Source organism: Mizuhopecten yessoensis, unplaced genomic scaffold (assembly GCF_002113885.1).
Source record: "Mizuhopecten yessoensis strain PY_sf001 unplaced genomic scaffold, ASM211388v2 scaffold8447, whole genome shotgun sequence".
NCBI classification, from domain to species: Eukaryota; Metazoa; Mollusca; class Bivalvia; order Pectinida; family Pectinidae; genus Mizuhopecten; species Mizuhopecten yessoensis.
Window position 1 is genome coordinate 429,846 of NW_018407552.1, and position 26,369 is coordinate 456,214.

At 34.8% G+C, this 26,369-nt stretch overlaps 1 protein-coding gene across 2 annotated transcripts in view; it reads left to right on the top strand.

Annotated features, from left to right (window-relative positions):
• LOC110455980 overlaps positions 1-21,185 on the top strand; it is a 26,458-nt gene extending 5,273 nt beyond the window's left edge. Inside the window, exons 3-13 of one of the 2 annotated variants that reach the window (XM_021506470.1) lie at positions 1,718-1,812; positions 5,376-5,551; positions 6,376-6,600; positions 10,070-10,126; positions 10,622-10,711; positions 11,473-11,547; positions 12,087-12,182; positions 15,611-15,700; positions 16,637-16,768; positions 17,952-18,138; positions 20,424-21,185. In XM_021506470.1, the coding sequence (XP_021362145.1) occupies positions 1,718-1,812; positions 5,376-5,551; positions 6,376-6,600; positions 10,070-10,126; positions 10,622-10,711; positions 11,473-11,547; positions 12,087-12,182; positions 15,611-15,700; positions 16,637-16,768; positions 17,952-18,138; positions 20,424-20,622 (1,422 nt within the window). In that variant the 3' untranslated portion in view covers positions 20,623-21,185. The remainder of the gene's footprint in view (positions 1-1,717; positions 1,813-5,375; positions 5,552-6,375; positions 6,601-10,069; positions 10,127-10,621; positions 10,712-11,472; positions 11,548-12,086; positions 12,183-15,610; positions 15,701-16,636; positions 16,769-17,951; positions 18,139-20,423) is intronic. The other variant, XM_021506471.1, reaches the window with a different exon arrangement.
• Positions 21,186-26,369: the final 5,184 nt, after the last annotated feature.

A 26,369-nucleotide genomic window follows, 5' to 3' on the forward strand; every position in this document is an offset into this window, starting at 1 on the left:
AAACTATTTCAAACTTAAAGTAAAGATCTACTTGGCCGATTGAACTGAAACTTTGTAGGAATGATCGAATCATGGTCCTGACAAAGTGTTGTTATTTTTCGGGTCAATCAGAAATACAATTTGGCTGCCATGGCCGCTATTTTGCTACTAAGTTCTAATAGGCCGATCTCACTTAAAATTGGTCTAGGAATGATCAGCTCATGGTCCTGACAAAGTTAAGTTAACATTATACTATTTTTTACTCAAATTGGTACATATTTCAACAACAAAAATAAATACTATAGACTCAGGTGACCGTTAAGGCCCATGGGCCTCTTGTTTGTCTGAAGATTTTCTCCTACATTTTTTATAGCATATCAGCTTACCACTGTTAGAATGATGCAGATCTTGTTTCAATGTAAGAAAGTATATAACACTATATGGCATTCAACGGGCGTATTTTGTTCCTCCCCGCAGTACTCTTGTTTAAAGTCTTTGCACCCAAAGACACATTTTTTTTACAATTCAAGGTTCTTACATACTGCTTTATCACATCCTAGTTCGTAGGTCATCTCAAAGATGCCTGGAGCATCGTGGCAGGGGGGACTCAATTATGTATTTATTAAAGGTGGGTTCAACCTCCCCTTGGGACAGGGTTGGGGCCCAATAATGGAAATTGTGGTAATTTTTTGAAATCCTTCTTCTGTACCATTTAAGACATTTTAACCAAATTTGGTCCAGAGCATCCATGGGCAAAGGGGACTCAATTTTGTAGAAATGAAGGATGTGACCCCCTCCTTGGGAAAGATAGGGGGAGGGGGGCCCAATAGGGGAATTCAAAGTAAATCTTCAAAAATCCATCTCGTTCAGTATGATAGGAAGGATTAGAATTTGCCCCAGAACATCCTTTGGAAAATGGAGCTCAATTTGTATAAATTGAGGGTGTGGCTTTTAAAATCCTTCTCCTTCAGTATGATTGGGGGGGGGGGGGGGGGTTATCCAAATTTGGTTGGTCCAGAGCATCATTTGGCTAGGGGGTAATAATGTTTGAAATCCTTGCTGGGCTTCTCCTTCAGTAAGATCGGATGGGTTTTAAACAAATTTTATGTAGAGCATCCTTGGGGAAAGGGGACTCAATATCGTATAAACAGAGATTTTGGCTCCCTTTGGCAGAAAGACCTGGCCCAATAGGGGGAGTAGAGTAATAAATGTTTAAAATCCTTCTCCTTCAGTACCATTACCTTAATGGGCAAAGGGGACTGAATTTTGTATTAATGGAGGGTTGCTCTCAGGGGGGCAGAGGGCCGGGGCACAATTGGGAAAATTGAGGTGCATATTCAAAATTCCCGCCAATCCATGGGATCAGAAAGAAAGGCCCCAATGAGGGGCTGATGTTGCTTAGATACAGCCATTCTTTGGTTAATGAGAATATTTTCTATGGTTGCTCTATTATCCAGGTGAGCAATACAGTGCCCTCTTGGCCTCTTGTTTGTGAATACACGTCGGTGTCTATTTACATAGGGTAACAATTTTGTGATAAGATGTATTTCATAATTCAGTTTCTGTTACTTTGTTGTAAAATTACTGTTACTTTATAAAACATACCATTCACTTACATGTATTACTGTAAGACTTGAAAAACACTACATATCACTTGATTATACACTTACTATGATTGACTTTTACTTTGTGACAAAATTAACAGCTGAATGAGTCTCTTAATCATTGTTACTTTCAGGTGCTGGTGTCCCTATTTTTCACCGTACTTGGTGTACCAGTGAACAATGATTGTAAGATAACTTTGGATGACATTGACTCAACTAGTGAAAGATTGTAAGTATATTAAAGATTTAGTGAATCAATCAGTAGATTAATGCCATATCAGAGAATAATGTTCTGTTGAAAACTTTTTTTAGAGTTACTAAATAATAATCAGAGGTTTTCTATAGTATGAGACATTCTCAGTGGGAATTAGTCTTGATTTTGTTCTTTTTAATTACATTTCACCTTAACATTAAATTAATTCTATAAAATACATCATGATTACAGTTGTTTTGTTAAAATCTTTTAAATTTAATAGCTCTTTCAGTATCGTTGAGACTATTCACAGCTACAAATAATGTTGTGATGTAAGCTAGTTATGTACTAGTATTTCCTAACGTACTTCTAAATGCTATGGTGTAAATGTTATTGCTGTGTTTGCTAGTGTCACTGACAACTACACACTCGGGTTCTATTACCTAAGGTTTTCATTCCTTTTACCAAGAGTAACTTCTGTCTATTTTATTATTCCCCAACCTTTGAAACCAGCCGCTCCTCTAACCCTGAGCAGAAATATGGCCTCACTCAAAGAATTTCCTAATGAGAACAGCTAAAAAAAATAATCATACAAAGTAATCATTGTTAGCTCATCTGGCCCGAAGGCGTCCGGCATCAATATCTTAATTAAAAAAACTTCTTTAATAACCAAAAGCACTAGGGTGATGATATTTAGCCAGAAGCAAACTGGGATGAAGGGCTACCAAGTTTATTAAAATAAATGACCTTCACCCATATTCAAGGTCACGGGGGTCAATTGTCTAAAAAAAAACTTTGAACAACTTCTTCTGGATAACCAAAAGGTGCAAGATGATGATATTTGGCCCATAACATGATGGAATGAAGGGCTACCAAGTTTGTTCAAATAAATGACCTTCACCCATATTCAAGGTCACAGGGATCAAATATGTTCAAAAACCTTAAATGACTTCTTCTGAAAAACCAAATGGCCCAGGAGGTTGATATTTGGCCAGTAGTATGCTAGGATGAATGGGCTATCAAGCTTTTCATTTGAATGACTTTGACCCACTTTCAAGGTCACATTTGGTCATATATGTTTAAACATTTAAAGGTTAGGGTGGTGATATTTTGCAAGTTGCATCCCAAGATGAAGCTATAAAATTTGTTCCAATGTAATGACCTTGTTCGACTTTCAAGTTCACAGGGGTGAAACGTATTAAACCTTTTAACAGGTTCTTTTGAATGACTTATAGTCATAAATACTGATATTTTTCTTGTAGCTCTATTTTATATCACTTTTAAGGTTACAAGTGCACTTGTGAGATTAGTACCAGGTGAGCGATGCAGGCCCATTTGGCCTCTTATTTTAAAGGTACAAACATATTTTTGCCTATGAACTAACTGTCTCATGATTTAAGCCGATCATTACCAGATAGTGGACTGTTTAAATAGCCCATCACCCTTTGTCTATTTTCGGTCCAAAACTTATTAAATGGATTTCGAATTTCATATGTAGTTTCCCATTGGACTGCAGTTGTGCCTCCTTCATTTAAATACTGATTAGAAAAACCAAGATGGCCACAGTTCAAGTTTGTTATCTCTATTTCACAAGAAGTACTTACCAAATCCTACTCAAGTTTTATACATGGTTCCTGTTGGTCTGTAGTTATGCATATTTCATTTTAAGACAAATCAGAAAAACAACATTGCTACCAGATAGCAATCATGGATTTTGACAACAAAGTTTGGCTATATTAATTTTGAAGAACAAATTGACAGGCTTTGCTCAAATTTCATATGTAGATTCCCCTTGGTTCTTAGTTTTGAATATTTCATTTTGAGACTAATGGGGAAAAAACCAGAGGGCATCCAGGCACCTCGCAGCCATCTTGACTTAAATAATTCAAGACTGTTTTTGCTATTTCTGAAAATGTCCTTGACAAATCTTACGTCTCACTACCACAATTGGTACACTACCCAAATTGGTACACAGTCAGAAAATGGTTTGAATAGTACTTTAAAATTAAATTTGAGCATTTTCCTTTGACAGTTTAACAGAAGATATATTTATTAGCATTTCAGCTGAATAGTTTTGTTTTCAGGAACATTTTAGGAGTACATGCTGACTTCTAAGTACACATATTATAAAACCAGTAAAAGCAACATACGTTGACGAAAATTTGGAGTATTTTAAAGAGGTTAAATAATAAATATAAGCAGGTTTAAATGTTGATTTCTGGTCCTTTTAACTGGATTATATAAAAGTGTATATGTACATTTGTAGTTCAGTATGGTATTTATAAAAGCAATATGTTTTGTTCCAATTCAGAATTGGCACATCAACTTACTGTAGTAGAAATAAAAACAAGTTCCATAGCCTGTGATATGGTGTACCAATTCAAAAAACAAAATAAAAACAAATTAAAACCTTTTCTGAAAATGAATCACCATAGGTAGTCTTTGTCAAGAATCAAAAAACATTCCAGATACAAGATTACATTTTTTGATAACACTGAAAAACTGTCAAAATTCTACCAATTGTGGTAGTGTGATGTTATCTATATTTTGCATAAAAAAAGATTATTGCTAGGCAGCCATCTTTCAACAGTTTAAATTTGAATCACTATTTCTCAAGAAGTTCTCTAGAGATCTTTCTCAAATTTTATATGTAGGATTCCTATAATCCTTAGTTGCACATGTTTTTATATTGTTTTCTGACTGATGATCAGAAAATTCAGATTGCCACCAGACAGCCATCTTGGATTTTGAGAGTAAATATGTCCTGGCTATTTCTCAAGAAGTACTAGACAGGCCTTTCTCACATGTTACATATAGAATTGTCTTTGGTCCTTAGTTTTGCATGTTTTATTTTGATAATAACAGGGAAAAAAGATGGCTGCAAATTTTGATAGATTGAGCTTGTTAAGTTCAAGACTGTTTTTGCTATTTCTTACAAAGTCGATTTGACAGATCTTTCCCAAATCACATATACTATGCAAATGTCCCTTGCTGAAGTAAGTTTCTTCCTGTTTGCTTATTTTGAACTTTTTGTTTTGAGCTTCAAGTCCTTTAATCAGAAAAAAATATTGGTGCCAGACAACAGAAATGTTTCCTTTCATATTTACTCATTACTGTTTTAGTACATAGGTTGTACAATAGCCTAACCTAGAAAGGATATTGTCAAACCCAGCTGTAGGAAGTTTTATTCAAAATTCACCACAAGATTCATTAATCGTTTACTAGAGAGTCAATCCAACAGATAACAGAAAAGATCAAACTTGATATAATGAATATCTTATAATGGTGGGTGCCAAAGATATCTTTTTATAAACTTTGATAAAATTATCTCAGTCATAATCTTAAGGATTCCTGCACCACTGTAACTACACATCTGAAACTGTTTTCTACCATGACTATAGTTAATTTGCGGATAATTTGTGGGATTTTATAAAAAAAATGATAAAGATGAAATGATAAGGATTCAGTCCATGGACTTCAGATTGTTACACTATCTCTCTTACCAACCGAGCTACCTGGTCAACGGAAGTGTACCACCAGCCCCAAACAAACATTTTAGTAACACTTTGATTTCACAAGATTTGAATAATCTTTTTCAGCCTGTACACAAGAAACTCGGATGATGAAAAGCAGCGCTGCACATACTGTTCAGCAATAACAAGGACATCATCCAATGCTTTTATTAAGGCGAAGGAAGACCAGTGCGTGAAAAAAAACATAAACATTGATCTGGTTTATAATCTGGTACCAAACTGCAAGAACATGGACCCTATAAGTAAGTTAAGAATGATGTTGTCTGTGCACAACATCGAACTTATTAGTCCCCTACCGGGAACCGGGGGGGGGGGGGGGGGGGGGTGGGGACTATAGTTTTGCATCATGTCCTTCCGTCTTTCCGCTATCTTGTCAGGGCTCTATCTTCTACACTACTTGCCACTGGAACTTCATACTTTTATGTATGGGTTTGGTGTGTCATGTATCAAAAGTAGGTCTCTGACCTACATTTTGACCTTTGACCTGTATCATAGAAAAAGTTTGTCCGGGCTCTATCTCCTACACTACTAGTCACTGAAACTTTATACTTGGAGTATGGGTTCATCTTGCTGAGGCAGTGTGTCGTATATCAAAGTAGGTCACTCTGTTTTTGACCAGGTCACTGACACTATTCCTTATTGAATACGGTGGGTCTGTCAAACATTCATATATAGAATTAGTTCCTTCACAAATTTATCATCTGTACATTTCACATTCAGTGGAGGACTATAATTCGCCGAATTGTTTTGTTGAAAATGATTTATGTATATAATGAAACTTTATACACACATGTATCCCATTTGTTAAGTAAGGGTTAAGAGACTAGAACTTACTTGCAGGGAAATAATAAGAACTAGCTTTCAGGGAAATATATCTTTGGTAATACTAAATAATTATGCATTATTACTACAATGGGAATATTTTGCCATGATTGCTTAGATACCTAGGTGAGCAACAGGCCCCTGGCCCTCCTGTTTACTAGTCCTGACAATGCCTTAATTCATTTACGGTTTGCAAAAAAAACAACAGTTATTAAAAAGTAATCTTTTTAATTTTATTTTCCAGCCTGTGTTATTCCAAATCCTATTGAAAATGGAGAATGGATTTGTTCCTGTAGTGGAATAGGGCACGTTAAAAGTGGTGAGGTCTTGGTATATACAAACTGTACCCAGCAGTGTAAACCTGGCTATGAACTTGTTGGGGATTCCTTCGGTCACTGTGGGGAACGTGTGCCACATGATACAAATTTCCCTACAGAGTTCAGATATGGAAATGCGAAATGTAGCAAAAGTAAGTCATTACCAGGAGAATGCATCATTATGGCCATTTTATTTTACAAGATTGATTTTTACATTCAAACACCTATTAAGTTCACTTATTTTGATATATTGTGCATTTTTTGTGTACTCTATATTTGTATTGAATTTGTAACTTTTAAAACACTTATAAGCAGTTTGACACAACATGGAGATACATGTATATTTCTAAGCAAGTTTTTGTAGCTAACTAGTTACTGATATCGCTCGGACCAAGTGTTATTATTTTTCAGGTTGATCAGAAATCCAATATGGCCGCAACGGCTGCCATTTTGAAAAATATTTCAAACTTAAATTCAAGTTCTGCTGGTCCGATTTAACTGAAACTTGGTAGGAATGATTGACTCATGGTCCTGAAAAAGTGTTGTAATCTTTCGGGTCGATCAGAAATCCAATAGGGCCGCCATTTTGAAAAACTATTTCAAACTTAAACTCAAGATCTACCAGGCCGATTTAACTGAAACTTGATAGGAATGATCAACTCATCGTCCTGACATTTTTTTGTTTGTTTCCGGGTTGATCAGAAAACCATTATGAAAGCCAGGGTTGCCATTTTGAAAAAACTATTTCAAACTTAAAGTCCAGTTCTACTGGGCTGTTGGAACTGAAATTTGGTAGGAATCATCGAGACATGGTCCTGGCAATGACGGCTGCCATTTTGAAAAAAACAATATTTCTAACTTAAAATCAAGTTCTAATAGGCCAATTTAATTGAAACTCTGTCTAGAAATGATTAACTCATGGTCCTGACAAACTTAACTTAATGTTATACTTACTACTTTTTACTCAAATTGGTAGGGATGATTGACTCTTTATCTCCACTTCAAATTTCAACAACAAAAATAAAAACTGTAGGACTCAGGTGACTGTTAAGGTCATTGGAGTGTATTGATAAACGGAAATAGGAAGTACATCCCTAGTTGAAAATCCAATGTAGGGAGACAGTATCACAATTTCCGCATTTTCTAATGTTTAATATTATTCTGATGAATATTGTATGTTTGTTATTGACAGAACAGTTTGTTCTCTCAATATTAAAGTATTTCAAACCAATCCAGGCATTAATTCAGTTTTTTTTTTATCAATGAGTCACATGTGTCCATTTTTCTGTACTTCAGGAAACCGGCTACCTATTTCTCTCCTGTGAAGTTTTTCAAGAAAGATAACTCTTCCATGCAATTACTATGTGTATATGGTTTTATTATAAAGCATCCATTTTTAATCGTTTACAGATCATTTATTTTACACAATTTCAGCATTTATTAAATTGATATACATTAATGCAATACTAATCTATGGCAATATCATTTTTAGTGACATTATTTTTTTTATTTTTTTTTTATCAATTTATTTTTCCAACAGTTTTTCATAATATAGGTTCAGAACTGGTATTTTCATTTTCACACTCTCTAACACACATTTTGACACTTAATTCACTCATCATCAACATCATCCTGAAAGTTGTCGTCATCTTCCTCATCACCATCATCATCATCCTCACATTCATCATCATCATCATCAACGTCATTGTCATCATCCATACAGTGTGTGTCATCAGCAACACACCTCAACAGACAGCCACTGAACCAAACTGCAACATCATTTTATTAATTGGTACATTCAATATTTGCCATCAACATACTCAACAATCATGATTAACTTATTCATAAAGAGGAAGATCAGCATAACACTTTTTCTTTTTAATATATTATTACATGTATACACATTTTTATGACAGACAACATAATCCACATCATGTTATATTTTATTTCAGAACCAAATCATGTACTTCACTTCAATAAAAAGCATGAACAGATAAACCCACTCCTATACGCTTTCACTCACACACACTCACATGCACTCTATCTACAAAAAAATAAAACTCCTGTAATTGCTTTATCTGATATGTGTATAATATTGTCGAAAAGGAAGGAAAGAGAAATAAAAAAGAAGAGAGGAAAAAGAAAAGGAATGAATAGGCATAGATATTTTGTTGCAAAAAATATCATATTGATGAATTCTAGGTATAGATACCAGAGACAGGGATGTCAAACTATACTCATATAGTACTTAAAAGTATATTACCAGAACCAGCAAAATATATTGCCAGAGGACAGGGCAGTTTCAATAGAATTAATTCATAATTAACATTTATTCAAAATAAATTAGTCCACAAGCTCTATTAGCCGCATCCATTTTTCCCAGTATGCAGTAAATTTCTGCATATAGCATTCACCTTTAGCAGTTGCAATATAACTTTGTACAGTGTAATGGTCCTTGATTTTAAGAATTAAAGAGTTGTTATTCAACATTCTATTGTTACATCTAGAACTGTAAATGTATTGCTTAATTATTAAAAGTATTTCGTTATCGCTCTTATTAAACCGTTCTGTTTGTGTAAACAATCCTAATATGAAAGTGATTTTATTGTATTGGAAAGGAATTAGCAATGCATCTAGGATAGATTCAAAACTTTGCAAAAAAGACTGAACTTCTTGGCATTCCCATAATAAGTGCACTATAGTTTCTTCAACTTGATTACAAAAAGTACATAGAGGATTATCTGAGATACCTACTTTAGATAAAAAAGAATTTGTTGTCAGTATATGATGCGAAATTCGAAACTGAAGCCATTGTAGCTTTGTATTAGAAGTAACTTTGAAAGGGATTAGATGTATTCGTTTCCAGTTTTGGTCATTGATGTCAAGTTCAGCATTCCATTTAACCTGCCCCGTTGGAATTATTTTTCTATTTACCAGTGTGTTGTAAAAATGTTTTGAGCCTTTAGCAGAGAAAATAAAACTTTCCAGATTAACTGGAATATATGGAAAAGAAATTTTTAAAAAATGGCATCTCATTACCTGACATTATTTTGCCAAAAATTGTGTCTTTCATTTTTTTTTCAAAATTCACTCCTTTTTAAATAGGTTTCCATTTAAAATCCTTAAAATTCTGACAACCTATATTTTTTTTGTGGCAGAAAATTTTCTTTACTTCAAAGCAATATAACTACAAAATTTGAAAAAAAATCTACTGAGAAATGGTGACACAATCCTATTACCTTAAGGCTCATGGGCCTCTTGTTACCCATCCTTGTCTTCCTCCCATTCACTTTACTCTCTAGCTTTTTCAGATTTTTCCGTTTATATTCTATATATAAAAGGTCATTTAATACACATATACATCTGTTACAATGCATATGTTATGAACTTAACACAGACAACAGCATGGCTTCACTCAAGAACACTCAATTTTATTGCAATCTGACTGGTTGAAATTACAACAATTGAGGTGATACTAATAATGGACATCAATAATATAAAATCTGGAATCAATACAAAGAGAGGTCACTCGTGTTTACCTTATAGATAATTAAGATATGTGACAGCAATCTTTTTAGTTTTGTGCTAAAAATCTTAAATATGTTTTTTTTTATTGTTCAGGAGAAATTGCAGACCCACATAATAAAGAAACAGTGGCTATTATTGTTTTAACTATCTGTAAGTTCAACATATATTCATGTTTGTGTAAAAAAACAACCAATATTGCAATAAGTACAAAACAATGAGACAGAATAGGTGTAACTATCTATTTGATTTCAACAAATTGTATTGACAGATGTAATAGTAAAATGGATTGAATAGCAGGCAAGCTGTGTAACTTAGCTTTCTCCTGTAGTGAGCACTGAATTATATACCTATCACCTCAGCTTTTACAGGTCATTACTCCAGGTAATATGTTACTTCAGCATACAATATTCATTGTTCTGTCTAAAATTGACAAACTTGGAAAAACACTCTATTATTTGAAATTGTGAATTATGAGTTTTATTTTATTGTTCCTAAATTCTGAAAAAATTGTTCCATCCTTTGAGTTGTTTATTTTCTCTACTTTAATCAAGACGTTGGATTTGTTTACATCATCAGTATATTTTTACCTGGCAAGAATTTCTTGTTCTCGATCTTGTTTCTATCATCAATATTTCTAATTTACAGGTGTAGCTGTAATACTAGTTGTAGTTAATTTGGTATTGATATGCATATGCATGCATTGCCAATGGTGTTGCTTCAAAAAGGATCATAGTGGTAAGTACAGTAAATCATCAGCTCACCTGACCCCAAGGGCCAGGATGTAGATATTTGGTCAGTAGCATGCTAGGATGAAGGGCTACCATGATTGTTGAAATGGATGACCTTCACTCATATTCAAGGTCACAGGGGTCAATTGTCATAAAAAACCTCTAAACAACTTCTTCTGAATCACCAAAAGGTCCAGGGTGATGATATTTGGCCAGTAGCATGCTGGGATGATGGCTACCAAGTTTGTTCAAATGAATGACCTTCACTCATATTTAAGATCACATGGGCCAATTGTCTAAAAAAAACGTTCAAACATCTTCTTCTCAATAACCAAAAGGATCAGGGTGATGCTATTTAGCCAGTAGCATTCTTGGATGAAGGGCTACCAAGATGTTCAAATGAATTTCCTTCACTCATATTCAAGGTCACAGGGGTCAGTTGTCTTAAAAAACTACCAAGTTTGTTCAAATGAATGACCTTGACCCACTTTCAACCTAATGTCCTTATTCGACATTCAAGGTCACAGGCGTCATATGTTTAAATCTTTTAATAGGTTCTTATGAATCAAACACTGATATTCTGCCTGTAGCTGTATTTTAGTCCACTTTTAAGATTACAAGTGGGAGATTTATGCCAGGTGAGTGATGCAGGCCCATTGGGCCTCTTGTATATTCCTGTAATAGTTGTTTTATTATACATCAAACTGGTAAATGTATACGAGTATGTACAAGAAAGCAGTTATATGTAAGTTCTTGGACTCCTTACAGATCAAGGTATTGGTGCTGACATGGAAACATCACCACTTCAAGATAACGGTGAATCATCAGTCACAGGCACACGAGGTTCGTCAAACTTCAAGAATAATTTCATTTCCTGAAATTCTATTTTAATTACCTTTCTGAATTGTGAAAAGGTTACATAAATTGAAAACAGAATTTAGTTTTTAATACATTTTAACACTGATGTTTCCAGTGGTAGGTTTTTGGTTAGTGATCATTTTGGGTTAGAAGTTGTTTTTACAACCAGGTTCTGGTTTGATTTTCTGCAGGTCATCAACTTTTTCCATTCAAGAGATGATTTTTTAACATGGAAAATTACACATTATTACACTGATCAAAGTAATCTATGACAAATCCCTACATTGGTACCTCATTGAACAAGGATGTATGATTATATTTGTGGTATTAAAATACTATTTCATTATGAAAAGTATTTCAATCTCATATGTGAGCCATTTAACAGTATCTAATAATGTTTAAACAGAAGACAAAAATGTAGTGTGCAGTTTGGACCTCTTGTTTGAGAAAGAGTAAAAGATATGAAGTAGAAATGTCTGGAAAAGTATGTGATTATTTGCTGATTAAAATGTTTTCTTTCAAAGTTACTCAGACCACCGGATTAACTTCTCCAGATCGAGGTGCAAGTAAACAAGATAAGGAAACAAACTCTCTGCTGCCTGGGAAGGAAGATGCTGAAGGTTAGTGCTATATAGGTTTTGTATTTTGAATTTTAATTTATTGGCAAAAGACATCTTTTTCCTGTTGTACTAAAACAAATTGGTCAGCAAGTAGAATCCCCCTGCCCCCTAGAGTACCCCCTCCTCTAGAGTACCCCCTCCCCTAGAGGGCCCCCACTCCCTCCACCTGTTGTTTAGTTACTTAGTAACTAATTATTTACTTCAATTTACACATATGATACCAGTTGGCAGCTTAGTTTATATAGTTTTTTTCTCATTCAGAATAATTTGAACAGTTTTATCTCACTAAAACAGCTTTTATCACTGTATATATTCTGACCATAACAACCAAGGTAGTACGAATACTTGTTACTGTAGCACAGGACTGGTTGAAGAGAAGTTGGCATGGAGGCAATTCAATGGTGACCACATTCAGTACTCCTAGTCTTTCCGAGCCAAGATAACTACAGTCATTTGTGTGTGAGTTGACAGTTACTGTAGATAATTCCTATTGCTAAAAAGTTTTCAACAGCTTATACATAAGAACACTGCCAACATTAGCTTCTGATTCACAGATATCTTCTGTTTTTTTGGCTAAGAATTAGTTCATAAGTTGATAAATGCTGACATTAGTCATCAATGAGGTTCTACCCTTGCACTGCTGTCAGAGGGTCGTTTTGGGTATTTCCTACTCTCACCCAAGTCTGGATCAGACTGCTGAGGCTATTTCTTTAACAATAGAGTTGATGAAGCAACTGTTATTCTGCACTTTCTAGTTAGAACTAGAGTTCAAATGAGTTATGACTGGCAGTGGTTCTTGACTTGGAATGGGTAATGATGTAGCTATATAGCTTGCAATCATATCGCCTTATATTGGGGTGAACAAACCCGCTAGCTTGATGCCAGGGGCTTGTAGATTTTATGCCAGGGGCTTGTAGATTTTATGCCTGACTAGTAGAATTTTTTAATAAAAATGATCTTAAAGGTTCAACTATCACAAATTGTTAATCTCCAGATCGTTCACATGGTCCACTTTACTGAGAAAGGATTTTCCTACGGACTTAATCTGAGAATTCTGTTCAGAATACAATCACTTGGCTCGAGTCATTTGTTATTCAATCCTCAATCCTTTATACCATGCTTCCTTAGTTCTTCTATAATGCCACTCTCCCATATGTCTGCCCCTCCTCTGATAGTGCTGTTTACCAGAACACATTTTGAAGAGCTAGGAATATGAAATTCAATACATGGTCTGCAGATGTGATGTAGATGTGTCCAGTAACGACTAGCTTGAATAACCATTTCTTAGTCCAGTTCCTTTGAAAGGCAAGCACAAAAAAGCAGCACTTTATGTCAACAACAAATACCATAACACAAGCTAATACAGACAAAGTCATGTTACACAATCTTCAATGGCCGACATTGCACATATGCAGAGCAAGAGCACGATTCAAACTTTTCTACAAAATAATAAACCAAATAAATTAATAATAATATATTGGACAGCATTTGATATAGTGCCCTATCTAGCTAGAGGAAGCCACTCTAAAGCGCTTTACGGTACATAGATATACAATTTATACAATCAATACAATTTTGAGGAATTCGCAGGAGCTGCCATATCAGGCGCTAACTGCTAGTCCTATGCCACCTGTCTAATATCTCCCTATGTGTGTATGCCTGCATGTGTTGGAGATGTATTGTGTTCTGTTTGTAGTGGGACCGTGCTTCAAACATCCAACCCAGACCATTTTATACTCAACCTGGGTTGTTGGAGTTGTGTGGGCAGGAGAAAAACACTTTCTCTGAATATTCCATGTGTACAACGACTTTGGGGATCAAACTCTGGCCCCTTTTGTGGGAGGCTGGAGTGTTAACCACTCTACCAAACACTAACAATATCATTTCAGCCAACCTCAGAACACGACATAGACACAACCTTAGTTAAGGGCACATCTAATTGTACAATGGCACCTACAAACACTCCTTCTTTCTAGAGACCATGATATAATGGAATCTCCTTCTAACCACTGTCACCCAGTGCACAACACTGGGAGATTGCAAAATAAGCACCACATACAACATAATAGATGACATACACAAACAACATAACTAATTCATCAAGTTTTTAACCTCTTTATCCTATAGCAAAACACATGTACATGTAGCAAAAGAAAGTCACTGTGAATATTAATTAACTGAATGCTGCATCCCCTCCACACGTCCATTATCATCAGCAATGATGGGGGACTGTAACCAGATGAAGAAGATTAAGAAGAAACATTTACACACTTAACACTATCAAAGATCGTTGTTCTGTTGGTCCATTCCGTAATCTGTGATCTGTAATCATGAGTGTGGGAGGTATGCCTTTCTGTTGATCCTGTTGTATCAACATCTTGGCCAGAACTTTACCATTTAGGACAAGAAAGAGCACAGGTATCATTGCCCATGGTGGCCAGTAGATGTGGTGTAGGCAAGTGAAAATTTATGTCTACTTGCCAAACAGAACACAGCAAAATGGTCTATGGAATATTGCTGCACTATACTTGAATTCATATCGTACTGTTTTAATACTTATTAGCTCACCTGCCCGAAGGGCAAGTGAGCTTATGCCATGGTGCAGCGTCTGTCGTCCGTCCGTCCGTTGTCTGCCTGTCCGGCGTCAACTTTTTACTTTAAACAACTTCTTTTCATTTACCAATAGGCCTAGGATGATGATATTTGGCCAGTAGCATTCTGGAATCAAGGGCTACCAAGTTTGTTCAAATGAATGACCTTCATCCATTTTCAAGGTGTCAGAGGTCAAATATGTTTAAATCTTTGAACGACTTCTTCTGAATAACCAAGAGCCCTAGGGTGATGATTTTTTGCCAGTAACATGCTTGGATGAAGGGCTACCAAGTTTGTTCAAATGAATGACCTTGACATATATATCTGTTTAAATCCTTTGAATGACTTCTTCTTAAAAAGCAAAATGCCAAGGGTGATGATATTTTGCTAGAAGCATGCTGGCTTGGAAGACTATAAACTCTGTTCAACCTAATGTCCTTGTTCGACATTCAAGGTCACGGGCGTCATATGTTTAAATCTTTTAATAGGTTCGTATGAATCAAACACTGATACTCTTCCTGTAGTTGTATTTGTAGTTGTATTTTAGTCCACTTTTAAATTTACAAGTGTGAGATCCACAAGTGTGGGAGACCAGATGAGCGATTCAGGCCCATTGGGCCTCTTGTTTGATATTACTTTCTTTTGGAAAAAAATATGAGAGTATGAACATGTGTATGTATAAAAAATGATTCAAGTATAATATTTCAGCTTCAGGCATCTACCCTTGTTATACAAAAGCTGTTTTTAATGGCCATGTCCTGTCCTCCAATGACGAGTAAGAAGGATATATAATTTTATGCCAACACTCATTTTGTCTTTGTTTCTCTTATTTTAAGGCCTTACCATTGATTTAAAATCTCAAGATTGGAAGTACACCCCAGAAATTAGTACCGAGGTTGAGAAGTTGAGAAGGTGTGATTTTTCAGGTGAGAACTGATGTCATCAAAAACTATAAGAACTTACAACTAAATTATGGTCTTTTATATCAGAATCGTTTTGTGTCCATCCTTTTGTATAATCAGCTTAAATATATTCCATTTAGTCCTGAAAGGGGGTATTTAGTCAAACCATACAGACAAACAGTTCAAAATGACATGACCTGAAGCCAGCGTCTAGTATTCTCGGTTTGACATTTTTGGAAGGCCGGTGATAAAAATAGCTACGACCGAATGAGCGCAATATCCGGGCTTTTCAATCAGAAGTAAACATGTACTGTACCACACCGCTGTCAACTGACAACACAGTGTCAGTGAGTCTGACTTCACACATTACACAATACGTCGCAAACAAGAATCATAAATATCATAATATATAAATCTAATGAGATATTTCTGTTCACAGTTGGATTTGAATATAAAGAAACAGCTTTAATTAGGGTATGCACGCAAGAGGGCACAGTAGGGAGAATTTCAAACTGCACAAAGTATGATATCAGTAGGTTTAACTTAAAATGAATTACTCCTTTATAACGATGATTAAGATGTTGATTTGAAGATGCCATTGATTCAGCATAAATGTATGTACTTGTATTCCAAAGAAGTTAGGTGATTTAAGCGAGAATTTACAGTCTATCCTCGGCTGGAAAGACATATTTGTTAGTTAGAAGTTCACCGACAGCTGTCGCTAAAACATATGGTTGTACAGTTAAGGATTTCTTCATAACAGATTAAGAACGCCAAGAAAGCATTGTCTCTTGTCAATTTCTCGACATAAATTGTTCATAAGGATTATCAAACTGTATTATTATGATGAATTTTGTGACAAAATTATAAAAAAAAAAATTACTTCACTTAATTGTCCCTTTAACTTCTATTAATACATTACACTAAGAGCATGCTTTTTAAAAGTTCAACTTTTATTAGGAAAAAGCAGCAGGTACCCTGAATCACCATCTATGGATCCCAAGCTGCTGTCTGGAGAACCAATCAGTGGCCTGAGTACATTTCCAGAGATTTCATCAGTTGAAGACAAGATCCTCAACAAGGATGTCAATAGTAGGTTGCTTTTCACCTCGTCATTTGCTGCTGAATTGATTTTTTTTTTAGACTAATGAGTAATAGAAGTGAGAAAATGAAATAAAATGACACAAGGCCTTACAATGATTCAAACCCTGAACTGGAGACTGATAGACACTCTAAATGTAGATTTACGTGGTCACCAGGAGTCAACTGGTCCTCCACCACATATGCTGCATCCATTATGTCTTATACAGAAATGAAATTTCTCTAAATCACCTCCCAGTTTTGTTACATCATTTCTAAATGTTTGATCCTGACTTCTAGAGCAGTGTTGTAAAAGAACATTTACAGTAATTGAGGTACTGTTAAATGCTGTTAAATTAAATACTGCTGATAATTGTATATGTATTACACAACTAAACTTCTACATACATTTGTGAGCTAATAACACTTGTTATGAAGACTATATCAGTGTTCAAGCTAGATTTAGGAAAGGGCAGGGCACTGACAAAAAATCACATTTTATTTGCATGAAACATCTTTATATAAGGCATAAATGTTGGCTCCCAACTAACACAAATATTGTTATAGGTACAATTAGGGCATGGAGGACATTTCACTGGTCCTGTATTAAGGCACAACAAAATTTGTTACAAAATAAAGAGCAGAGCACCAATAAAAAGGTCAGGGTTTTATGTATGTTTTCCTTGCAAGCTATAAAACTGCACATTGCTTTTTATTTGGCAGAAGGCATGACCATTAAGTGGGATGATCTCTCAGACATTTGTACTACAGAAGAGGTGTTCTGTCAGACATTTGTACTACAGAAGGGGTGATCTCTCAGACATTTGTACTACAGAAGGGGTGATCTCTCAGACATTTGTACTACAGAAGGGGTGATCTCTTAGACATTTGTACTACAGAAGGGGTGTTCTGTCAGACATTTGTACTACAGAAGGGGTGATCTCTCAGACATTTGTACTACAGAAGGGGTGATCTCTCAGACATTTGAACTACAGAAGGGGTGATCTCTCAGATATTGTACTACAGAAGGGATGATCTCTCAGACATTGTACTACAGAAGGGGTGATCTCCTAAATACACGTTCTACCAGAGGGATGGTCTTTCAAACACATTTACTACAGAAGGGATGGTCTTTCAAACACATGTACAAGATTGTATTCTATTGTATATTGAATGCTACCTGCATTTTTTCTAGGTTGTGACGTCCATCTCCACAACCTTACCCTGGATGGCAGATTTTGGAATGTACCATGTGTACTCGACGAAAAGGTCAATAATTTGAAACCGCAATGCTGCAACATGGCCGTTGACATTTTGGAATGTGTATACCCAGAATTTGACAAACAGAAGGTCGAATGGGAATTAAATGACTTGTGTAACAAGTAAGTTATTGTTTTTAGCCAACCATCATCTGATGGTGGGCTATTCAAATCACCTTGGGTCCGTTGTCTGTCGTCCGCTTTCCGTCGTCCGTCCTCCGTCCTTGAACAATTCTTGTTATCAGTATATCTCGGGAAGTACCAGAGGGATTTTTCTTAAAATTTATATGTAGGTTCCCCTTGTTCCCTAGCTGTGCAGGGTAACTTTTGAGACTGGTCGGATAAACAACATGGCCGACAGGCAGCCATCTTAGATTTTGATAGTGAAAGTTTGTTATCGCTAAATCTTGGGAAGTACCAAAGGGATCTTTCTCAAATTTTATATGTAGGTTCCCCTTGGTCCCTAGCTGCGCAGGGCAACTTTTGAGACTGATCGGATAAACAACATGGCCGACATGCAGCCATCTTTGATTTTGATAGTGAAAGTTTGTTATCGCTAAATCTTGGGAAGTACGGGAAGGATCTTTCTCAAATTTTATATGTAGGTTCCCCTTGTTCCCTTGTTGTGCAGCAGTGCCTGAAATGGACGGTAGCCTGCTTACCAATGCCGGTAAAAGTCATGGTCGAGCGACCAAAAGTTGTCAAAAGTGAGATAGTCACTGGGCCAACAAAAATAGTTTGGGTGACTGTCGAAAAATTAATGAATAAAAGAAATTACAGTCCCTCCCACATTAACTGGAGGGCAGTACATTTTTCAGTTGTCATTACTTCGATTGGAAATGTGATGTTTTTTTTCTTCTGATTTTCTATATAAATACTGCCAGGGTGTCTTCTTTGAGGTGCAAGTTTTGTGTATTTCTTATTTGGAAGACCTGAATGGAATGGATCATGTCAGGTTTTAACTAGGGTTGAAGAATTAAAAATATTATATTTTATTCTGTTTTACATATAATTAACATTGTCATGTTATATGTAATTTAATTGTTCTGAAGCATTGTGTTAAATGCTGTGGAAATATTTCTTTCCAAAATTATTTGGGCATGAGGGATATTTCTCAAATTTGATATGTAGGTTCCCCTTGATCCCTCTTTGTGCATGTTTTATTTTGAGACTGATCATAAAAACAAAATGGTTAAAGGAAGAACTCAACAGATCTTTCTCATATTGCACTGATCGATTCTATTTCTTTCACATTAAGTACTGTACTAGTAAATATGAGAAATGACAAACTCACTATGAAGGTTGGCTTTCATACACATCAGTATTAAGTTTAGATCAATAGTTACCTCAAGGTGCATTTACTGTTAACATGACTTGATCAAACAAATTAGAGGATAGAAGAGAAAAGATCAAACTGACAAAGAACTAATGAAGATGGTACAATGGTGGGCGCCAAGATCCCTCTGGGATCTCTTGTTTAAGGATCCCTGTACCACTGCAAAAAAACTGACATTTTGCATTAAAATCTTTCCTGGTATGACTATAGTTTTGAAAATTATTTCTGAAAAGAAAAACATACCTTGGAGCAGGATATATTTTATGATGAAATATTAATGTTCTGATTGAAAAATTCAGCAGTCCTAGACCAGAATTTGAACTCAAACCTCAAATTGCTATACTGTCACTCTAAACAACTAAGCTTACTGGTCAAAGGAACTACCAAATCACACTAGTCATAGCCAGAAAAGAAATTAAGGGGAGGCTACTATGTATTCAAAAAACAACATTGGAATTGTCTGGTGTTTTGCTTCTAGTGAGACAGGGATCCTTAATTTCTTTGAATTTATTGAATGATACTTTGCTATTTTTTGTACAAAATTTCCTTATGAGTCTGTAGGTTAACTATATACAGTATTTCACTTAAATGCTCTGTTGTGAATCAAATTTCAGATCTCTTCTTGACTTTTCATTCATTCAAACTATATAGAAATAATGTTGTACAGTAGTCAAAACAAAATATAGTTATTTTAGATTAAAAAAATCAACTATTTTGGACACTATACCCAAGTTACACTGTTCTCTAGCAGCTTTTGTTTTTATTGGTTGTAGAGTGTAAAAATCAAGTAATGAGTAACTTAGTTTTACTTCAAGGGTAGTACCTAGGAGATATGTATTATTAGATCACTTTAATCACCAAATTTCTGCGAATTTTTTTTTTTTTCATCTGACTTTTCAAAACTGTTATTGGAATCTGTCCAACTTGGCCGAAGATTAAATGCATATTAACAATATTAATACATGTAATACCATAAACCACAACAATTTTTTTTATATATATTTTTGAGTTGTTTCCATTTTAATTATTTATCCTTTAATTTGTAACTATTATTTTGTTATATTCACATCAGGAACAATCCATTGATGGCAGTTTTATTTGAGCTGCTGAAGAACTATCCGTGCAATATTGGCCACGTTGTTCAGTGGTGTGTGGAGAAAGGGTACCCATCCGTGGTCCAGTATCTGGTCAGCGGGGAACATGAGAAGAAATGCTTATACTGTAGAAGCATGAAGATGGATGCACTGCAAATGGAGAAGGGAGATTTTTAAACGTGTGAATAGTCTTGTCATTTTGATTTCATTAGTTTCAGAACAACGCATGCAATTTTTATGTATGGATAAACAAATTACTGCAATTTTTAATAACATTATGATAAAATTATGTACAATCATGCATGTTTTATTAAGGAAACAGTTTTGCAGAAGTTTTACACAAGGACAAAACTGAAAGCTTAACCTGATAGGGATGTGATTCAGGAGTTGTTACCTGTGTTAGTTTGATAGTACAAAACTGTTTGTCTTAGTTACCAATTGTTCATATGTTGACTCATTAAATCTATATATTGTCTGTTTTTGACATCAGTCTTAAAAGATATTTTTGTAAGGAAACATTTTTTCAGATTCATTCCAGAAAGATTGGAACAACATTTTATGTAGAACTCGTATAACAAGAAAGGTTTGTCTGTGTACATCTGGTGGAGAGAAAGTTATTAATGTTTATCCTGATTTACCTCTAAAAACAGGTACCTTCCCCACGCCTTTCAAAGAAAAGAATCAGGATTATTTTCTGAAGTTTAAAAAAATTACTTATTTTCCAAATTCATGTTTGTAAAATTTAGGCTAAAAAATATTGTGTGAGGTGTTTTACAAAAAAAAAAAGTTATTTATTTTTCATATTGGTAAATATATACATACATATTCATAAACGCGTGGAATGTTTATGTGTGATATTGCAATGACTTGTATGATATGTACTCTGTCACCTTCACCAGCACTGATCAGGGCCCAGTTGTTCAAAAGGTGGTTAGCTTAATCACTGTTTAATGACATTTTTCAACCTTAAATAATTTCGTCAATATTCAAGGTAAAAACTTTTAATTTTGTATGTAAATTAACTCTACTAAATACTTGATATCTGAAAAGATGTAACTAATTCAATGGCTGTGTTTTAAAGATACACAAAAATTAAAATTTGCGCTAATCACTGATTAAGATAATCACCTTTTGAACAACTGGACCCAGGTGGTCGAGTGGCGCAGTAGATGGATTCACCAAGACAACCAGTGTTCCATTCATTAATCATACATGAACAGATATGGGGGTCACGTGCGCGACCATATGGGTTTTCTCTGGGTACTCTGGTTTCCTCCCACATTAAGACCCCCACAGCTTAACATCTGGGCCAGCAAGATTGATTGATATAAATTGATGTAACTTGTTTGTAAAATAACAATAGTTTTTACAGTAACATGCTAACGCTCCGTCAGGGAAGATCAACACAAATTATTGGAAAGATGGAGCAAAAACATCTAAACTCACTAGTTTATTTACCATGAAATAAGAGTAAATATACGAACGAATCTAGAGGTTGCTCCATCTTTGCTGATTTTAATGTACAAGTAAATCAAATCAAATGGACAAATTGATTCGGCTACACTTTGTTAAGTATCTATTCATAGATGTGTGAGAGTATTGGCCCCCTCATCTTGATTCAAAATTGGTTATTGTGGCATATCCAAATGACTTCCTTTACCTCTTGTACAGGTTGGTATTTCTGTCAGCTAATTTGGAGTTAACCCAGTCAATAACATGATTTGGGTGTGTGGCTCGATCTGTGATTGCTGTTTGTTGACATTGTTATCACTTAAGTATAAATGCTTAACTGTATCCCAATCAACTTGTCATTTTGATTGCCATTGTGTGCATTTTTAAACCCTTGGTGCTGTACTCGTCATTTGTTTTGTGAAGGTAATAGAGTACATAGTGTACTAGTCATTGAGCATCAGGAATAAACCTTTTACTAGTGGTGCTCATGAATACTAAAATCTGAACACTAAGAAGGGGACGGAGTAGGACTGTATATACTTTAGCAGGATAATGTATTTTTATATGTTTCTGTGATAAGGAGAGTGGAAAGCAGGGCATTAAACCCTGTCTGGGTTGTAGGACCAGTGTGCAATGTAATTTGTATCTGTTAATACCTTAAGGATGTTTTAATATCCGGAAGCTAATGTGCATGTCTAAGTAATGTCAATACCAAAAAGTATTTAAGGTAGATCAAGAGTCTCATTACTTTCTACTGTACACAGACACTGACATGTTTTCCCTAGTAAATTGGTTATTTGTTCTATATTCTAAGATTAAGGGCCTTTTTAGGTAATAGAAACATTTGAAATTATTTCCTGTAATGTTACAAAAACAAATTTTGACATATATAGTTAACATATATCATGTGGGCACAGTAGATTGGCCAGCTACATTTAGTTTCTATTAACAAGGTCTAGAGTTCAAACCCCTGTAGTAAAGCAGAGATGTTTAATGAGAAAGGAAAATGATCAAAAGATTTTTTTTCATATATAAACTCTTTTCTAAAGTAAAAGTGGCAAGCAGCTTCAAATCAGAATAATGCCCAACAAATTGGAACTCTTCTTCATTGAAAATACAATACAAAGCACTGGGACTCTCTTCCTTAAGACTAAGAGTAAAAGCAATGATGGAATTTCACAAATGTTATTTTAGTTCTGAATCTTCATGTATATAGTTAATAAATAGTCCCAGCTTTTTGAGGACTTCGGGGATCCCACACCATCTAGTTAATAAATAGTCCCAGCTTATAGAGCCTAGAAGACTTAGAGGCCCTGTGGTTACCACACTATCTAGTTAACAAAATAGTCCCAGCTTAGCGAGGACTTGGGGTCCCTGTGGTTACCACAATGTATCTACCACTCATAGAAAGGATTGTAAAATTATTGAGATAAACTGTTATCCTGAATGGTTGAATGGAATATGTATCTGAAGGTAACCAAGTCTTTGATCTGTCAGGAATTCCACAATATTTTTACTGTGATTTTGCTGTAAATAATATTTGAAGATACACATTATATCGTTGTATATGAAGTTTATTTTATTATTAAGTCTAAGATAAGCTTTATGTTTTACTGATTTCAATAGAAATGGAAGCAGAAATGTGATGATTGTTATAATGTTTGTTGTCTAGAAAATAAGTCCTATGCAGATATATGTTGATCTTTAACTCATTCATCCCTGAAGTTTCATAATGAACTATTCCAACCATTGAATTGGATGAGTTCAAATGTGTCTTCAGGGGTGAATGAGTTAATACCTTGATTTAACATGTACAGTCTACATGGGTAATCTGTTGATTTAACATTAACAATTTATGTCATACAGAGGACATTTTACTGTTGATATTTCATAAAGTTCACAATTATAACACCTAGATAGTAAAGCTGTGTTTAGAAGTGTACGGTTGTGTATGTACACAAATCATTGTGATACAGTGGCCCTACAATGAATATCATATGATATCCTATTTGCCAACGAAAAACATTGTAATAACCCAAGTAAACTTTGTTCCTAACATCACAAGTTCTCAACCAAAGTAACTTATAAATGTATTCCATGTAGATTTTACTTTTTTTAAAGCAATAATATGGATTTTTGACACGAATGTACATATTTGGAGTCCTCAGCAGTGTTTACCTTGAGTGTTATACTGGCCTCAGTGTGAAGACGGGTACATATTCAATGATCAGGTATGGATTACTCTGATGTAAAATGTCATTTTACTGTTTTCTCGACTGATCTTTCTGTGCATTGGTCTATTTGTTTGTCCGAAAAAGGGTCAAATCTGCTGACACCTGGAAAATATAGAGATTATTTATTAGAACTTTGTATGTTTTTGTTAAGTTAATCTTTACAGTAACATTGTCTGTTTGATATTACTTGGAATTCTGTTGTTATACCAAGTAAGATATGTCTGTTATGTTTTGCATTACTTCAGTAACAGCAATTTAACTGAGATTGGAAATGAAGTAATATTGATTGATCATGATTTGACAGATTTTTCACACACATGTTCATATAGGGAATAACTCTAAATGATTCACATACATACATATTTGGTTTCTTTGTATGGTTACAGTCTGGAACAAGACTTTGTCCCAGGTTTGAGATTATGCTATATAATATATACGGTAAGGACATGCTCAATGACAGAAAAATGGGGAGAGGGTGTTCAAAATCTTCCATGTTTTCCATATATCTATGATGAAGAATGTTTTGAAACTAAATATCCCAAATCTAGAATGAATCGAGTACACCTGTAGATGTTTATGATGAGTGTAATAGGCTTGGATAAGTAGTTTTGAGTTTATATCCATACTTGTAGACATCTAAAAGTCCCGTATCATCATCAGGTATTGACTCTGTAATATCAGGTCATAATGTGTTACAACATTTTTGGCATCATAACCAATGAGACATATTAAAGAATATACCTTTCTGCTACATTTTTTATTAACTAGTGGTGGTACAATGTATTAATACTATAAGTTAGCATCCCGGAAACCCCATGTAATATTGCCATGTAACTGCAAACATCTCTCATGGTGGTACATTGAAATATTGAAAGCGTCCTAGTCAGAAAGGGTGATATCTGGATGGTACCGTTGCTGAATATCCAGTGAAAACATTGGCCAAATCCTTATTTTAATGTGGTCATGAGATGATATATCTTATTCCGTCTTTGCGTATTGCAGAGTTATCTTCTCTTGGGAGCAGGTATTAATTGTTACGTCACTTGTTTGTGAGAAAACGACATAATTTTCTCACACAAACCAATGACGTAACAATAAATACCTGCTCCCAAGAGAAGATAACTCTGCAATACGCAAAGACGGAATATGGTCATGAGATTCTACATCAAGTTTGACTGGACAAAATCTGGCCAGTTGATGGGTATGCATATCTTTTCAAAATTAGCATAATGTAACAGATAGATGTTGAAGTTTATAGAGTTTAACTTTTGTATTTTTTTTTATCTAGACAGTAATTGTTATATACATCGAAGCATAATGACATTCTTTTACCGAGGCAGTTATTGAAAAGAACTTTTCTATCTTTCTTTTTATCCAACAGTTATTGTTGTTTACATGGAGACAGTGGAATGACATGCATCCTCACAATGTTTTGGAACCATGACTTTAAATACAATCACTAAAATGTTAGCCTATATTGTAGTTATTTGGATCACAACTAAACCCATATGCTGTGTACAAATTATAGTTTTTCTATGTAATATATCATTGATCATATTTTATGATTTTTGAACCTGTCTGCTGGTAGGAAATAACATAGGAAATTTGATACAAAACTTAAGAACTGATGACATTTATGAATCTCATTTTCTACGTCAGAGGAATGATGTAGGCAACAGCATGTCAGGATCAGCTTCTTTATGATGCTACATTATGGAATTTTCAAAAATTACTAAAATCATTTTGATTTTCATTTTATTAATCTCATTTTATCACATTAATCACAAAACTACATAGAACCAGAAATATAACAATCTTATGTTTAGGAACAGCAAACAAATATGGCATGGTTGTATTATGAGGTATCACTGAGGTGTCTGTAACGGTGTAACAGTACAGGTTTAGTGCTTATGAAATAACTGACACAAGTTTATGTGGTTATTTCTAAGCAATAAGAAAATATTTCTGGTTCTATAATAAATTTTACAAACTGCCAGTACTAACAGTTCTTTATCATATCCAGATTGTTCTACTTTTTTTACCTTTTTGCATTATTTACATATCACCAAAGATTGTTATAGAGTTTACGTCGTATGAATTTCAGCTGATTCATCATTGAACCTATACATACCTCTCTGTATGTTTACCAGAATCAATGTTTATGTACATAGAGGATATTTAATGGACATTCACAAGAACGGCAGAATAATGGTACTTTTGCGAGTGTGTCACTGGTGG